Raw genomic sequence first — 18742 nt, forward strand, 5'->3', positions numbered from 1 at the left:
TGTGTTAATTTGTTCTTTTAAGCAAATTTTGCATGGCGGTGCATGTGTAGCAGTGCCTGCCAAGCTGTTGTGTTATTAGTGAGATTACAAGGCTGGCGATCAGAGTGTTGGCTGTCAGGAGACTCTTAAAGCCAATCTGTTTATGAAGTGTCCCCCTGCCAAAAAGATAGCCAAGATGCTCTGCCAGAGAGACACTTGAGCAAGACTCTATGACAAAACATGATACTTCACAATATCTAGCACAGCATGTAATATTCAATCATATTAAGATCATCCAGAATGTTAATTGGCATTGATTGATTACATTTGTAAAATAAGAAAATCTTTTTAACACGTTTTGCTCAGTATAGCCAGGACGCAGCATGATGAGTAATATGAAGACTTAGTGAAATATACTGAGGCGCAGCGTACATGGTTAATTTAGGTGTGAAGACAGATGGCTTTCATTTGCCTCTTGAAAGAAGCCTTTGGCAATCTGGAACCAAAACGCTGAGCCACAAACGTTAATTCCATAAAACAAGTATATTTATTTGTCATCTATTTCTTTTTTAAGGAAACTCCAAGGGGAAGCGTCAGAAAAAGATTGTCAGCCGGACCCAAAACTACCTGAACCTGTATGCTGCAGATGGCCTTCGTACACTGTGCATTGCAAAAAAGGTAACAGAGATCCATAAACCTCTTTAGAAGTGCTGAACAGATGCCTCACCCCCACCCCTCTCTCCCCCCCCTCACTCCCTCCCTCTCTCTCTCCCTCCCTCTCTCTCTCTCTCTCTCTCTCTCTCTCTCTCTCTCTCATTAAACTGCTGTAGAAGTAGGACGTGATGTGTCTCGGTGGCTTTTTGGCAGGTTGTGTTTGCAGCCCAGCACAGATGATCACATGGACGTGGCCGTTCTAAAGTGACATTCTTCGTGACTCAGCCGCAATCTGTATCGCTTTCCCAGGCTGCTAATTTATGCTCTCACAAGCCATGCTCATTATATCCTCGCTTGTGCAAAGCTTGTCACCAAAGCGATGTGATAAAACACCTTCTCAAGGTCTCACATTCTCCTGTGGATCCTCCTCTGCCGCGTAGGCAAAGGAACTGCTCCACTATTAAACTGCCCACAGTTCTTTAGCAGATGATGGTGTGTGTGTGTGTGTGTGTGTGTGTGTTCCTGTGACAGATTCTGAGCAAGGAGCAATATGCCTGCTGGCTGCAGCATCACCTGGAGGCTGAGACGGCCATCCAGGGAAGAGAGGAGCTGCTGTTTGAGTCGGCCCTGCGACTGGAGACAAACCTCCAACTTCTGGGTAATTGTTTGATTTATTTTAGGTTCACACTACACTTGTAGCTGGGAATATACCTTAAATAGTCATTTAATTTGTATGCAGTATTGCTTTTGGCTTGTTGCTGTTATGCCATTGTAAGAGCCTGTGGTCCTATGATGTTTCTTCACCCACAGGAGCAACAGGCATTGAGGACCGGCTGCAGGATGGTGTTCCTGAAACCATAGCTTCCCTGCGGAAGGCCGGCCTGCAGATATGGGTGCTGACGGGTGACAAACAGGAGACAGCTGTCAACATTGCGTACGCCTGCAAGCTGCTGGATCCTGAGGAGGAGATTCTGACATTGAATGCTGATTCTCAGGTGAGCAACAGTTTTTCATGAACAAACCAGATTTACTTCATTTAAAAGACAAACAGCATAATGATATAATCGTATCAATCCTCTCATCCAGCTGTTGTGAATTTGAATATGTGTATATACACGTGCATTCAGCTATTCCCATAGTGCAATATTGTACCTTTGTCTCTTTGAAAACACCATCATTGTTAGAAAGTGTGGTCAGATGGCCATTTGAGGACCGATGGTGTTAAATTCTGTGCTGCTGAAGCATCTGTTTGCCAGATGTGAAGCAGCTCAGGCAGAAGTGATATTAAACAACATAGTGTCCTGATCCTGAATTCCAACCCACTCTGTGCCTGTCTCTGAACCAGGAGGCATGTGCATTGCTGCTTGAGGAGAGTTTGCACTACATCCAGGCCAAATTCCTCTGCAGCTCTACAGACCAAACCACCAAGGCCTTCCACAGTAACTTTGCACCCTTTGAGATCTACCCCTCCTCATCTCCGTCCTCCTCCTCATCCTCCCACACCGCTCCCTTCATGGTGCACCGGCTGGGCCTAGTGATTGACGGGCGTACTTTGGCCTATGCCCTGGATAAGAGTTTGGAGGAAAAGTTTCTGGCTGTTGCGCGGAGCTGCCGTTCTGTGCTCTGCTGCCGCTCCACGCCGCTGCAAAAGAGCATGGTGGTCAAACTGGTGCGCAACAAGCTGAAGGTCATGACACTAGCCATAGGTTAGTAAAAGATCAACATTCACTTTGACACACATTCATATTTATACAATACCCATTTATGGAGCTCTTGACCCAGATGCTTGGCCTGGCAGAGGGGAAAAGTGTCCAATGTTCATGACCACCTCGATATCACAGTTAGACCGTTAGATTAGATTAGATACATTATGTGTGTTTTGATCTCGATGGTTCCATATTTGGTGAACCTTTGAATTAACAAATAAGTAATCTGTCCTAGAATTAAAATAACCTGCTCTGAGGAGAGACATTCTTTTTAATGTCATGCATGCATATGTTTTTGGGGTCAGGCGCATAAAACCTGGAAGCTAACCGGCATTACAAGCATCCTGCATTAACTTGAATAGACTAAAAGCTCTAGTCTGGAAACCTTTAGGCTGTTACCAGGTTGTAAGGTACAGTAGCATCCAGACAGATCAAAACATGCCTGAGCTGACGCACACAGCTGCTGACAGGGGAAAATTATTTCAGAATCTCACAAACCTCTGGTGTTACTGGGACTAGAGACTGTTAGTGACATGTTGCTCTTTAGTAATTCTTAGTGACAGCAACTACAGACAAGCACTGCCCTTTCTCCTGTAACAGCCCAATTTCCCCCCAGGGATCAATAAAGTATTTCTGATTCTGATTCATGTTCCCCATCCAGTGCTGTCTGGGGATCAAACCATGCACACTCATCATACACACTTTCTGCACCCTCAGTGTGACCACTGGGTCAAAACAATGTTATTTTGAGGCACCTTAGTAATTACACACTTTGGCTTAATGATGCTGTAGCATAATCGAGGTGACACGAGGAAGTCTGTGTGACTTATGACTGTCTTTTTCCTGTTTATCATTTATTTGTTCCTGCTGCTCTCGGGAGGGTCCCGTTTTAGCCAGCCAAGCGCTTTTCTGTCATTGCTATGTTAGCAGTATTTTGTAGGAAACAGTGAAGCTCCTCACACACTTTTATTTTACATCTCTGTGGGGACAGCACATGGTGATAAGATCAGAGTGCTGAAAGATATTAGAGCTTCACCACATTTTCAGACCTTATCTGCTACACTGCAAACAAGAATGGAGCCCAGAGTAGTCTATATGTAAATTATATTTTACCGCACACAAGATTTCCGTGTGTCATTTATTTTTTTTCTATTGCTGTAAGTGAAAATGTTTACTGTAAGCAAAAAGATCGAAAAGAAGAACAAACGTGAATATAGACAGTGGCAGTGATGATGTTAATGTGCATCAATAGTAATAAAATAGCAAATAAAACAACCATAATGACAAATGGGGTTTTGGGCTGCTGTTCAGACAAAACAATAATGCAGTTATTGGAATTTACTATTATTTAACATTTATACCCCAGTGTTCAATATTGAATAAACAGGTAAGACATTATAAAGTAAATTAACCAGTACATCTTTGAATAATTTAATAAACTGTCATAAGTTAATCAGAATTAAACTATTGTTATTATGAAATTCACTATTATTTCATCACTTATTATTCACCATTATTTCATCAAAGAAATTTTGCGTTTAAAAATATCCTTTTTTTTAATGTGGTGAGTAAATACAGCACACTGCCCCTGGGCTGCGTTAAATTGTCTTATCTCAATAACTAATACCGAGTTTAACAAAAGCTGCACATGCTGCCTAGCAAGCTGGCTAACTAGTTGTCTTCTTCTTACAGAATTAGTTGCAACAGCTACCATTAGCTGGTTAATTCAGTGTTACCTCAGCTGCAATTTGGGTGTGAAGCTAAAGACGAACAGCTGTGGGAAAAATGAAAACATATAGCGTTGTTTTCCGCAGTTTGGATGATGTAGTCGAGCTGACCTTGCTAGCTGTCTGGCAGTTCATTTTGAACACAGAGTCTCCAGTGTTCATCAGTGTGATATGTACAAGAGGCCACAATCCTTTGAGCTTTGAAGTTAATCATGTTTCTGTTGGATAAGCGTAAGGGTGCATATTGTACTGTTAGTGCTGTGCTCCATAGAAATACAGGGTTATTCTGGAGCAATATCTGCCAGGTAACCTGTGTTTATATAGTCATCACCACCTACCTCTCATATTCAGCTAATGCTGCCGCTCCATTGCCACCATGACAAGAAAACCCTCACTGCCCACCTACACATCATCTCGCACTCCACGAAGGGAAGCGCCCCTGAAGCAGCAAATAATAAACATACACACATAGTTAATATTACAGCTGAAGACAGCAAACATAACTATAAAGCTCAGTCTTGCCAGCACCTCACTCGGTAGACAGTTTCCTGTTGTGAGGGACTATGTTTTCTCTCTCTCTCACAACACTAATCTCAGGTGATGGGGCCAATGACGTCAGCATGATCCAGGTCGCGGACGTGGGCGTGGGCATCTCGGGACAGGAGGGCATGCAGGTAAGGAGAAATGTGGGCGGGAGTGTATGGGAATGGGAGGGACTGCTGAGGAAAGAGATGGATGAGGCTGGGGCATGACTTGAAGGGGGTCGTTAAAAAGAAAAAAAAATCCATAAGAGAGGCTGAGAAGAGTGAGACGAGCCATGGGATGGTGGATAAGGGAATAAGGGAAGACACTGACTTACTTTGGATTAGTTAATGGGTTTTCATTACTCTTAAGTGCATGTTTTAGCGCTACATCCATACCCTTCCTCTAAATAGGATTGGCTGTGTGTTGCTGAGTCAGGAATCTTGTTCCGTGTCCTGTAGTGAAGCAGCCCACTTTATGGGTGCTGTATGCTCGACTCCATCTATGCCAGCTTCTCTTTCTGCTCCAAGGTCTTGGCCAGTGCCACAGCATGGTTAGAAAAGCTCAGCTGACTCTCCTTCCTGCTCATTTGACTCAAGCACCCCGTTTCAGAAAGGTGATCTTGCATAGCGATGATGGAGATTCCCAATTAACTTCCAGGGGAGGCTTCAGAGGCTCGCTGCTGTGTAGCACATCTGTTATAGTCTCAGTGTCCTGGTCTTAGCTGGGCCGCTAGATTAATCACTGTTAATCAAATTTGCTCTTAATGAGACAGTGGTCACTCCTTGGGATTTCATGGTGCGCTGACACACACATTTTTGCACTCAGGCCAGCGCACTCTGCATTATGATTAACACACCTTTCTTGTATCAGGAGCTCACTCTCCATGTAGTCGTTAGGAGCCCGTTATTAGAGCGCAGCAGAAACTAAATTGCTGCACAACGAGGAATCTGCTGTTATTTTTCTTGTTGACAAGTAATGTTGACAGTTGAGATGTGTCATAACGGGTTAGCAGTGCCGTTTAAAGTGTAAGTTACAAATCTGGCTCGACTACAGGGAGGCTTTTGTTTTAGATACTTGATTGATGCGGTTGACAGCTCCCTGCTGCTGTAAGGATGAATCCCAAAAGGTGTACAGCTCGTTCAAGGGTTATTGTTTTGGATAGATTATACTCGCTAAGAAGGAGGTGAGTGTAGCCACGCAAACCTTTTCCTAAAGTTATTTCCTAATAACTCTACAAGTCATGTGTGTGTGCTGATGGTGTGAGGGAGAGCAAAATGAAGAAAAGGATGTTGGGTCTTTCTGGTGTTTTGCAGGCAGTGATGGCGAGTGACTTTGCTCTCCCACGGTTCCGGTATCTCCAGAAGCTCCTGCTCGTCCACGGACACTGGTGCTACTCCCGATTGGCTAACATGATTCTCTATTTTTTCTACAAGAATGCTGTAAGCCACTTTTACCTCTGTGTATACTTACACTCATCATCAAATAAGCAATTTAGATGAGTGAACAAATAAGGAAGTGATTTCGCCAAAGTAGTGTGTGTGTTTTTGTTATTTTTTAGTCCTGCCTTCTCATGTGAATTCATCCCCATTATCTTATGTTCCCACAGATGTTTGTAGCGCTCATCTTCTGGTATCAGTTCTACTGTGGATTCTCAGGTTCAGCCATGGTTGACCAGTGGTATCTTATCTTCTTCAACCTGATGTTCTCTGCTTTCCCACAACTCATCACTGGCACTCTGGACAAAGACGTGTCAGCAGAGACTCTCCAACAACTACCTCAGCTCTACGTGAACGGCCAGAACTCCGAGGTCCGGTCTACTCGTGTGTTAGTCCATCAGGTTTTAGATCTGTTTAAAGAAACTAGTGGTGAAGGGGCTCATCCAGTATCTTCTTTTATGGAAGCATAATGCTGACGTTCAATATGTACACCAACTGACTCTGCATTACGGTCATTACATTACAGAAAATCCAATGTGTGTATTAAAGTGGTTATAATTACTATCATAGCTCTCTGGAAAGGGAGTTGACGTGAATAGTTACCAGTTCCAGTGTAAGCATTTTGAGAAGGTATCTTTTTTTATTAATTTGACACAAAAAAATATGAAAATATTCAGAGGTTGAAAATTACGTACCAAATTTAGCCATGTTTGAGATGGTTCCAGTTTCGTCCGCACCACTGCGAGGTTCACATTTGTGGCTTTGAGTGAAGTGTCTCGACGTCTGTTCCATGAGTTGTCATGAAATTGGTGCAGATGTTCAATCAAATACTTTCAACAGTCTCAGTCAATGACAAGGTCAAAATTTTATTTTGTTCAATACTTTGGTGTATGACTTATATAAATACTTACAATACTTGCTTACAATGCTTACAAAACTGATGGCATTCCCATCAGCCTCAGCTGTACTTTGAGTTTAGTGCTAATTAGCAAATGTTAGCTTGCTAATGTGTAAGACCAACGCTGCATCCCATTAGTAGTTGCACTTCCCCTCAGCGTTTGGTGTCAGCTAACAGGATATGTTGCCCACAAGCCACTTGGAGAGCAGAGGGAGAGTGAGCAGGGGAAGAGCTGGGTATTTAACTGGAACACACCCACCCCAGTTAATGTAACCAATGATTTCTAAAAAGAGATTCATAATATATAGTTTATGTACATCGGAGGGTCAGAAAGGCAAAGATGTAGTGAGCAAAGATGGATGGTTTAATATTCAGTCTCTTTTTGCCCTTCTCTCAGAACCCTTGTGGAATATGTGTTGTAAATTACAATCATGTTGTCTTCTTCTGTGTAAAGAACATCCACACCAGCCTCAACATGTTTGGCTGTTTAGTCTGCATTGTGTGGTGCAGCAGATTGACATCATGAACCCAGCAAAAGTGTGCTGCTCTTCTGTTCTTCTTCTCTTTGCTTTTTGAAAGTTCACAGAGCGACTTTATAGGTGCACACCACCAGCTACTGTATCGGACTGTGGAGGTGCTGCCCTTTGCAAGCCAGTGAAGGCAATTTGGCTTCTTGTTACTGGCTCTATACTTTCAGCTCAGGCTCTTATTGTGATACACTCCTTTTGAGTATCTGTTGTGTTAGACTTGAGGGTTATTCTCGCCAAGGGTTTTGAGAGGAATGGAATGACGCTTATGATGGTGAACATGGTAAACATGTTCTCCTAAAAATCAGCTTGTTAGCATTGTCATTTTGAGCATGCTAGCAAGCCAATGTTAACATTTGGCTTAAAACACCACTGTATCTACATACTTGTACGTAGTAGTACACAGTTTGTTTCAAACTCCAAGTGTCTTACCTGTTTACATGTATTGATTCTGTATCATGAAACCTTTCACCATTTCTGGTGTTCATTTTGTATTATTAAAGCTTAGACTGACTTTTCTGTGTGTCATGAGTTTTGTGAGAGTAGAGTGTAAGAAGCTACAGATAGACACCCTTGAATCGAATAGAGAAAACCTGGAACACAGCAGATTCCAGCTGACACCCCTGATGTTATTAATCATTAGTCCGATCAGTCACACTGATGAGTCTCATCACTGGAAATCTCTGCTTTTATCTTGCAGGAATATAAGCCATATATGTTCTGGATGAACATGATTGATGCCTTCTACCAAAGTCTGGTCTGCTTCTTCATTCCATACTTTGTGAGTCTGATTTTAATTTCCATCAGATGATCTTCACACAGTAATTCTTTGTTGCTCGCTCATCATTTCTGCTCTTTTTGCCCCGTCTCCTCCCATTTCTGTTCTTGACCCCAGGCCTATGCTGACTCTGACGTGGATCTGTTTACATGGGGCACACCCATCACCACCATCGCTTTATTCACCATCCTGGTGCATTTGGGCATTGAGACCAAAACCTGGGTAAGGAAGCTGATTTTAGACTCACTGATGGTAATGCTCAAGACTTCTTCACTTCTAAATTCCTCCCCCCCTCTCAGTTTTTCTCACTCATATCTTGGCTTCTTGAGAGCACTGGTGTGAAGGCTGACAGGCACATGTACATTTAAATCAAATCGATTAAATTGAAACAGAAAGCGCTGCAGCATCAGAGCCTGTACATCAGCTTCACAGGCCCTCTGCAAACAGGCTCCACTACCTAACAACGTATCATCACTTCACGCTGCCACGGAACTCTAAAACACCTTGGTTTTATTCTCGGGTATCCATGCATGGTTCTCGTAAACGGCCTGGCAGTCTTGGTCACGTGCCATTTTAAATTTATGACCCTGCACTGAACAGTGTCTTTTCCATTATGCTGAGGCTGTAAATTTAGCGTGACAAGCTTCGTACATGAAATATATCCTTTTCACTAAATACCTTCCTGGACATGACGGCCCTCGTGTGCAGAGAAGTGAACAGCATCAGCCGAAAGTAAACAATTCCAAATGCTCATCTGGCGGGTACCTCATTCTCTGGCTGCTCAGGACCATAATGCATGCATGATTGGTAAACGACTGTGAAAGTCAATTAAAGCTATTTGAGGTGACAGCAGGCAGCGCTCGCTCTTTCTCTTTGCCCATACAGTAGCTGTGAGGCAGTAATTAATTATGTCCTTCTGCATGTGCTTGTGTGTGTCAGGAGGGACAATACTCCTGTCAGATGTCTATTAGCCTGTCAACTCATGAAGGCCTCCAGGTGACATGAGTGCAGTTTTTCCTCTGACTGCCTAAACTCACTGAACAGCACCTGATCATATTCCTGTATAAAATATTTTGCCTGCAGAGTTCTCGTATTAATACTGTTGATTTGCGTTTATTGGTTTTATGTACCTGCTTGAAGGAAAACCAGGGTATGCAACCAGGGTTTTGATGTTAGTTTTGGCCATCAGATAAAGAACATGAGTGGTCAGACAGGTTGTATACAAACAAGCCTTACTGCAGAATGTGTTTTATCTGCGCAATCTTCCACACATTTATGACAAATTAAAGGCAAACACTGAAACGTTGTCCTCATCAGTATTTTAATACAATCAAATCAAATGAGAGGCCGCTTGCAGTGATGGACCAGAGGATTATCTCCCAGCTTTATGGACCCCTTCAGCTCTGTGGAGCTTGTTAGTGTCTTTTGGTTTTCTGTTCTGCATCTTTACTGTTCTGATTCCTTAGTTAATAAAAGTCATAAAATGTCCCGCTATGAGTAATTATTAATCCTCATGGGATACGCTATGTTGCACTTGCAGTAACTTATTGCCATATTGAAGTTGTCATGGTATTTAGTGTTTCAGGTCAATTTAATGCACCATTTATTATTACATTTTAGTAATGTTTTGGATTAGCTAACAAATAGTCACTGTGTACTGTTCAAGTGTTTGTATTAGTCGTTACATGCACTTAGAACCCAAAGTATTCAGAAAGTCTTTCCTTACGACATATGAGAATATGTAAAGAATTTCCCTTCGGGGATAAATAAAGGAATTCTGATTCTGATGACAAGTATTGTTGTCATGTGTTCACAAATGGACATCAGTGATATACATCTTATAATTGTTAAGAATTTGTAATATGTAAGAACTTGTTTTTTTCTGTTTTCATAATATTTTTCCCAAGAATGCCCCCAAAAAACCTGAAAAGCTCCAATACTTTCCTTTTCTCCTTCCCTGCAGACCTGGGTGAACTGGCTGTTTGTTGCCTTCAGTATAGCGTTGTTCTTCACAGTGGCTCTGTGTTACAATGCCTCCTGTCCCACCTGCTACTTGCCCTCTAACCCGTACTGGACCATGCAGAGGCTTCTCCAGGACCCCCTCTTCTACCTGCTCTGCTTCATCACGCCTGTAGCAGCCCTGCTGCCCAGGTAAACTGTGCTTGATTTGTATTGGACTGAACACACAAACCTGTTTCTCCAATATTTATGAACCTTGCCATGAATTATATCTGTACCAGATGCCTTTCATGTTTATCCCAACAGTCTGGCATTCATCTTTGGAATAGTCCTTAAGGTTGTCCTGATGTCTGGTTCTGTTTTACTTGACAGATATTTCTACAGGGCGTGTCAAGGCACGCTGTTTCCCAGCCCGGTCCAAGTTGGAAGACAGTTGGATAAACTCCCTGCTGAAACCCGCAGGAACATCCTCAGCCTCAGCAGGGTCAAGGTGGGGTCACCACTCAGCCCCAAGCCTTCCTTCCTGTCCCTCACTAAGCTCTCCCCTAAAGGCTGCAATAAAAAAGACCAGCGGAGCTTCCCCAACTCCAACACATCACAGGGTCCTGTTTTACAGACGGATGAACAGAGCAGGAGAAGCCCGCTGCGGCCCACAGACGCCGACAAGGGCCTCTCAGATCCCTACACATTAGTTTCTTCAGAAATAGACACTCTTCCTTACACCAAAGACGTCCCTCCACTCTCGGAGGACTCTCAGCCTCCGTACACCAAGGACTCAGAGTGTCTCGATAAAACTTTAGAGGCGTCAAACCTGAGTCTGTCCAGCTGGATCACCTCCACGCCTCTGCTCACACAGACAGACAGCGTCCAGCTGAATCTGCCCCCTGACGGAGACTCCCAGCATGTCAAATACACAAGGAACTCCGAGGAAAGACTCAAGTCTGGCTACACCGTTCATCCAGCACAAAGGACAGAGCAGGTGGCAGAACAGTTGCTGCACACCACCTTGTGATGTCTTACAGTCTTAAGTATGTCACTTAAATGTCAATTTGCACGATAGTTTTTTTAAAAATATAATTTTATTGTATTTTTCAAGGAGATTCTTTTATTAAAGATACAAATAGGTACTTCATATTTTGGATGTTTAGAGCTAATGCTAATGATATGAGGTTTGGGAGATGGAAGAATTGGAATATCTTCCGTTCCTTTCAGAAATCCTGGGAGGTTTTCATATCACAAAGATGCATCTCAGTACTGGTTCAGGTTTGGATGTAATGAAGAGCAGAGCAGAGTAGAGACATTCCACTGGGAGAACTGGTACTCTGCTCATTCTTTCAGCATCCCCTGTAAGTGCATTAAGACCTGGATCAGATGCCACTGTGACCTTGAATCAGTGTTGATATTACCTGAGAAGTTTTATATGATTTAATCTCCACAGAAACATGTTTCAGTGCAGATTCTCAATAGCGGCATTGGATCACTGCACATTTCAGTCTTGTTGCTGGACCTTTTTTTTGTGTTAGATTCCAAAGACTGAAAAGTGTGTTTATAGCTGTTTGGTTGTACAGTACATTCCACTGAATAATCACGAGAGCTTTTGAGTTTAAATATAATTATGCATTATCATCAAGAAACTTTATTTTCTGTCTTTATACAGCAAGATTCTGCCAGAAGTGATGCTCTGAGTGCTTGTGCACACATAGGTGTGCGTGTGTGTGTGTGTGTGTGTGTGTGTGTGTCCGTTGACTCATTGGATCTGTTTTAACAGTGCCAGCCAGTTTCACATTTAAAGAAAAGTTAGACCTTTTGTTGAATACATTGATTTGCTTTCTTACCAAGAGTTCAAGCAGAAGATTGACGCCTCTCATGTCTCCATTACATATGAAGTTAATGTTACAGTTAATGCAGTGCATTGTATAGACTAGAAATGGAGGGAAACACCTAGTCTTTCTCTGTACCTCTAATAATTAATATATCTCGTTTGTTTAATTCGTACACTAACTTGAGTCTTGTCGCAGTCAATCAGTGGAAACTACAGGAAGTCCACCATGTAACAAATATTTCATTTCTATGCTTCAGTTTTTGTATGGATTAAAAATCAAAATATTGCGCATCCGTTAGTGAGTTTTACAAGTGCTAGTGAGCAGATGAAGCTAAAACTGCTTCTAGCTTTGGCTTCATATTCCGCACACAGACATGGCGGTGGTATCGGTCTTCTCCTTTAACTCTCACTAAGAAATCTAATAAGCATATTTCCTACGGTGACAAACTATCCTTAAGCACTGTACAGTAGGCTGACAACACTCTACCATCACATTTCATACACAGGTTTACTTGAAGGTCCTTTTTTTACACAGTTTACTTCTTGCGCTGAGTTTATTTCAGCCTGGTTGAATTAGTTCTGCTGGTGCACAGCTGCAAGCCAAAAGCTCAGTGGTTAAAGTAATTCATTCCTAAACGTAGAAGAGATTTAGATTTGCACTTTGAAAGCAGTATTTTAGAATTGTCATTGAGTATTGTTGGTGCTGGTGGTATGTTCCCGTGTTGAGACACAGTATGAAAAGGATTTTTATTTTCTTTCACACCTCTGAAAGGAATCATGATGTAGTTGTCATCATGCACACGCTAACAACCAAAAGTATGAAAAATTGGAAAGATGCTACAGTTTGTTCAATGGTTAAGCATTTAAAGCAGCAGCACCTTTAATATTTTATGATTGTTGTATCTCTTGTCTTATTGCAGTACATTTTTGTAAAGTCGATCATTTACCAAAGATCATTTATGTATCTGTATTTTCTAAGCAATACTATGTGCCTTAACACTGGATGAGTAATTACAAATCTAAGAGTTTGCTTACAGTGCTGAATTCGTATTTGTTTAAAGCTGACAGCACATCTTTGTTCACTGAGGAGCATTTTGTGTCGGTGTAGATGATATTTATGAGGCTACATGCTACGTGTTTTGTTTTTTTTTTGTTCTATCCTCCTCTCTGTTTTTGCACATGGTGCCTTTTTCTGGCCCGTTGTTCACATTCTGACTCCTCAGTCTGTCCACTCTGTTTTATAGGTTCTGTCTGTTCTGTGCTTTTGGCGTCGCACTTTATGTGCCAGAATGAATCTCAAGCGTATTCACTGTTGAATTCCAACATGCCCGCTGTCGCAAAGTCCTCACAGGAACGTTCGCTCTCTCCGCAAACGGCCTTGAACATATCTGAGCTCAATTTATTGCTTATTCTTTTGTTTTTTGGTTAGAAAGCGAGTTTCATGTTTTTATGTTGTAGATGGGAAAATCATCTGCTGTTGAGTTCAGTATCATTCAAGGTAGTAATCAAGATATCCAAGAGAACCAAGAGGACACAAAGTTCTCAGTCTAGTGTCTCTGGGGAAATGGGTTGAAGCAAGCTGGAAACACTGAAGAGCTTCAGCCCACAACAGCAGCAAAAACCAGTGTGGAAAAACTACATTTTAAGTTTTTGTTTTCTTACTGGTGCTTTGTTCTTTAAGTAATTGGAGATTACTTTCACCATGGCTACTTTTGAACAAAATAAAAGTGATAAAGTATTTATCCTTTGTTATCTGTTTGCTGAATAAAATGTCTCAGTCTTCAGTTCTTATATTGTCTTTGAAGAATTTCCTGGAAACACTGAGGCTAACATAAACAGGATACCAAGATTTAAATTCATAGATCTTACAGGTAAAGAAGAGGAATGTATTTAAAGCCTTAAGAGTCTGTCATACTGCAGTATTAATGATTAATATAATATAATGTGATATTATGAATATAAGATTATTTGTGTCGTAATTCTGATTCTTTGTGCTTTTCTGCAACATATTAGGCCCCACCTTTGACTTGTCATACAAAAGCACAGGTGTTACTAATAATACTGAAAAATGGCGCCCTTCTGTCCCAGCGTTCTATGACATGTCAAAATGTCCTCTGTGAAAAGTTAAATTCGTAAGTCACACACGCTTGTGCTCAGTGGAGTGCAGCCAGGACTTCTGCTCCTGCACACCTTGGTCTGACATAATCACTAGCTAATGGTAGCTAACTTTGAAACAGATGCAGTATAAAATATTAAAGAGAAGCCTAAGTTTGTTGACTTTATGAGTTATGCCTCTTGCACGTAGTCAGCTGGGACAAGGCTCCTGTGCTTGAACTCCAACGTAAATGTTTTAAGTCTGTACATACAGGCTTTCCCAACAGAGGAAAAGGGAAAGACACCTTCAAATAAGTTTCAAAGTCAGTATTACAGTTGTGTGTAGCCCAGTCGGTAAATCCTGACAGAAGCAGTCCCAGAGTTAGAGGTTTTATTCCCACAGGATCCACCACACATACTAAAAATGTAACTTTTCATGACGCTGAAAGGCACTTCAGTAAAATCCGACAGTACTATTGACTTGACATACATAAACATAACTTGACTTTTCACCTCACTTGGTCCATTCGCTTTTTGATAAGGCTCTGGCTGCAGTTTCTGAAGGAGGCTAATGGTTTGATGTCTCAAAGGTATACAGCATATCTGCATAAATCCAGCACTCAGTTTCTCTGTTCCCATCCGTTCACACGTCTGTAGAAAGGTGTGATAGAGCCCTTCAGAAGATGGATGATCTTTGGCCTGGAGTTGCAGCAGTTCGTCTTCACATGGTGTGCATAACATCTGCGATAGCTTGCCAAGGAGGGGAGCATTATTAATGTTTCTTTGAAGACACAATAAGGGAAAAGGGACAGACAAGTCTCTGCTGATGCTGCAACGAAACGGCCAAATTACTGACCGCTACTGCACTTTGCAAAAGCAGGTTCCGCGTCTGAAACAGATAATGATGACTCCTCTACCCTCGTAGTGCTGCTCTCTCCATCTCTTTCAAAGCCCAAGTGTAAACCAGCCACATTGATCAGCTGTTTTTTTCTGCATGTGTAAGTGTGGAGCTTTTGTGCCACTGTGCAAAGTTTTAGTCGCTGCACAACATTTTTGTAATTTATCTGCTCTCAGTGGCATTAGACGCACATGCACACACATGCAATAAATGGATATTTATCACACGAGTCACATATTGTGTTATGGAAATTCACGTAAAAGATTGATAATATAATTGAAGTCTCTCTGCTGCTCCTCTCCGGCTCATCTGTGGAAATGAAGAATTCCTCACAGTCTCCTCTAGTCTTCTTTCATTTTCTTTAATGACTTTTTTGATTACCTGCAGTCTGCAGACAGACATGAGAGTAATTCTGCTGAAGCTAATGGAGTTTGATTTGCATTTTATCATAGAGGAGCTTCATTGATTCCGGTCATTAAAGTCGCCTTGACCCGCTTCATGACCCACTGTTTTAACAAGCTTAAATCAGGACATTTTCAATTTCCTAAACTGCCTCATATATAATCTGGTCCAATGAAGCCATCAGAGAGCTGGATTATGGGAACTGTTTATGTTTTAAAGAGCCTCGGCATAGAGTTTTGCTGAGAAGACATGAGAACTCGTTCATTTACACCAGTGGAGATAGCGCCGCATCACTTTTGATTCCAAGTAACAAATGAAGGTTTTTTGCAAGCCAGGGCCATCTGTCTTCCAGTTGGTGGAGGCATTGTAAGACTCCATTCTGCACCTCCACGTAGGAGTGGTTTAGCCAAAGCATTATTGTTCTTTTTCAGACTAACTTCCCACAGAAACAGCAGGGACAGACACTGTCACTATGATTATTATTATTATTATTATTGTTAGTATTATTATTATTATTGGTGTTGTTGTATCTACATGATAATTTAAACACTTAACACCTGGCAGAAAGAAAAGTGTTTCACTGCCCTCTGTTGTCAGTTCAGGAGATGATGTGACAATGTCACAGAGTACACCTGTACATCACAGCAGCAAAGTGAGAAGTTAAACCACTGGAAGTTAGTAACAAACATGATTTCCATGGATGTAAATTTACTCTTGACTGTTTTCATAGAATTCAGTATATCCACAGTACAATACATAAGAAGGTTACAAAGCATGGCTGAAAACAAGTCAAGCAAGTCAATTTAATGCTTTAAGTTATTAGCAAAAATTTTATATTCGATATGGAATAAAATAGTCTAATAGCCAGTGTAAGTCTTTGTTTGCTTTGTTAGAATTTGGATGGTAGCAAGAATGAGAGTCTCTCAGCCACATGCTAAAATGTTAGCATGCTAACATTCTCTCAGTGGCCATGCTAACCTGCTGATGTGTATGTGGTGTCATGTTTGCCAGGGTTACCATTTTAGATTGGCTTGTTAGCATGCTAACATTTGCTAATTAACACTAAATCCAGAGTGAGGGTGAAGCTGATGGGAGTGTCATTAGTTTTATCAGTGTTTGGTCTAAGAGAGACTTTTCAATGTGATCCTTGTGGTGGTGTGAGATGAAAAGTCAGCAGGATTCATCCTCCTGGGAATCACGTGGTAGATGTATAGACGCCCTCCTGGATGAGTGAAAACGAAATGTCGTCAAGTCATCTACTCTTTAAAGTCATCATCTGGGGACTATAGACATCTGCACAAAATTTAATGGTAATCCAAGATATTTCAGTCTGAACCATTCACGGTCATCACTATCACTAGAGCCACTCAGTAAGTATGGCTAAAAATATGCATCAATCAGACTCAACAGCAATAGAAATAACAGGAACATGTATGAAACAGCAGTGAAAACAGTGTGAAAACAGTGTGAAAACAGTGTGAATATATGTATATGTATGTATATATATATATATATATATATATATATATATATATATCATGTACAGAGATAAAAGCTTATTCATTGTTTTTGCCACATAAACACTTCAATCAACCATTTGCCTGCTTGTTGTGATGTCATTAATGTTCATATTCTGCTGAGGTATTGAAAATCCTGTGAGTTTATGAGCTCATATTGTGAGCCAGAGGTAGGACGGCTGATCAGAGACGTTCATGTCTCCTGATCACACGAGACATCCACTGTGTCTTGATTGCCTGAGTGACCCTTGTCTCTGCTCGCTGTAAGCTATGGCACTCTTCCAGGAATCACTTAAGAACCGTGATAAAATAATCCTACTCTCCACAGATGTGTCCTACATGCAACCTTCAGTGTCCTCTCCTGAACTCTGTAACACCCTGCAGTTACATTCCTGAACTGCCAGCAGTACAACTGAGGTTAATTGATATGTTCCTGGGAAAGAGACTTGCCATGATGATGTCAGTTTTAGGCACTCTTAATCCATATCAGATGGCTGGGAGGGAATGATATAACCATAGATTATCATACATTTAGAAAGCAATGACTAGTATTATCGGCTAATGTTAGAACTTTACCTGAATCACTGGCAGCTAAACCCTTAATTTTCTCCATTCGTATCATCAAATATAATACAACTTGAGCAGAAAGCCTGCTCTGGAGTGTAAAGCTCAGGCTATAGTGTAGAGTAATGGAGTTGCAGATGTGATTGAGGGAATGAATACAGACATCTCTTAAAGATATAATTTGCGTTTTTTGGAAATGGGGTTGTATGAGCTACTTACCTTAAGTCTTGTATCCATAGCGTATTACTAACAGTAGATGGCACTCTGCATGGAAGCTAAGCAATAAACTGCAATATACTGGAGAGTTTCGTGCTGTTCCAAGCAGCAGTGGAGTTTTACTTCCAGATCCAAAAGCTCCAAAATATTTTCCACATTTACCAAGTTCAGTAAAGGCAAGAGGAGCTGCAGATTCAGGTGATTATTCTCTGTAGATTCATTGCTTGCTACTGTCGCTTTGTTTTCAGTCCTGCTTGAAGTAAAACTGCCAAAGTATTATTGGAAAGGTTTGCTTTGTATCATAAGCAGAAGTACTAGTTGAGCAGCTTGTTTAAATTATGATGTTAGTTTATAAGTTTTGATTAATATGCTGGTTATATCCCACATCGACTACAACAACACCATATTGTCTGATATTCCCAAAAAAGTCCTTTTTCGACTCCAGCGCATCCAGAATTCTGTCACCAAAATCATTACACATTTGAAATCTGCCACTCGTGTCACACCCCTGCTCATTCAACTCCGCTGGCTTCCTGTGTTACACCTTTAAAATTCTTGTGCTTATATTCAAAGATCTCCATAACATTGCACCTAACTATCTTTAAAACCTTCCACTTTAATCTCAGTGCAATGGGTGCCGGGGGCCTTCTCACAAATGGCTTCCAGACTCTGGAACTCTTTTCCCCTCCTCATCCGTCAACTGGACTCCATCACACAATTCAAAACTGCTGTCGAAACATTTCTTTTAAAGGTAGCATACTCACTTTGAGTCCTCGTGTGGCAATCTGCAAATTGTTTTTAAACTGTTTCATCAGGTTTGATTATATAAGTCTCACTGATGTTGACGTCTATATATATATATATATTTGTACATGTGAACACAACTGTTTTTTGCTCTTAGGAATACATCAATCACAGGTTGTAGACTTAATACAAGCTGCAATGATGTGATGAGGGGTCACAAGTCAAAAAGTTAGGGGGATCCAATACTCCAGATAAACTGTGAGAAGGTAATTATTTTAACAACACAATGTGTCTGT

At 41.3% G+C, this 18742-nt stretch overlaps 1 protein-coding gene across 1 annotated transcript in view; it reads left to right on the forward strand.

Moving 5' to 3' along the window:
- The window catches only part of atp10a (ATPase phospholipid transporting 10A), a 32230-nt gene extending 18478 nt beyond the window's left edge, over positions 1-13752 (forward strand). Inside the window, exons 11-21 of the mRNA XM_046391760.1 lie at positions 554-657; positions 1165-1291; positions 1444-1628; positions 1979-2339; positions 4664-4740; positions 5905-6030; positions 6198-6398; positions 8153-8233; positions 8348-8452; positions 10194-10381; positions 10562-13752. Coding sequence (XP_046247716.1) covers positions 554-657; positions 1165-1291; positions 1444-1628; positions 1979-2339; positions 4664-4740; positions 5905-6030; positions 6198-6398; positions 8153-8233; positions 8348-8452; positions 10194-10381; positions 10562-11201 — 2195 coding nt within the window. The 3' untranslated portion in view covers positions 11202-13752. The remainder of the gene's footprint in view (positions 1-553; positions 658-1164; positions 1292-1443; positions 1629-1978; positions 2340-4663; positions 4741-5904; positions 6031-6197; positions 6399-8152; positions 8234-8347; positions 8453-10193; positions 10382-10561) is intronic.
- The last annotated feature ends 4990 nt before the right edge of the window (positions 13753-18742 follow it).

The sequence above is a fragment of the Scatophagus argus genome, chromosome 6 (genome assembly GCF_020382885.2).
Source record: "Scatophagus argus isolate fScaArg1 chromosome 6, fScaArg1.pri, whole genome shotgun sequence".
Lineage (NCBI taxonomy): Eukaryota > Metazoa > Chordata > Actinopteri > Scatophagidae > Scatophagus > Scatophagus argus.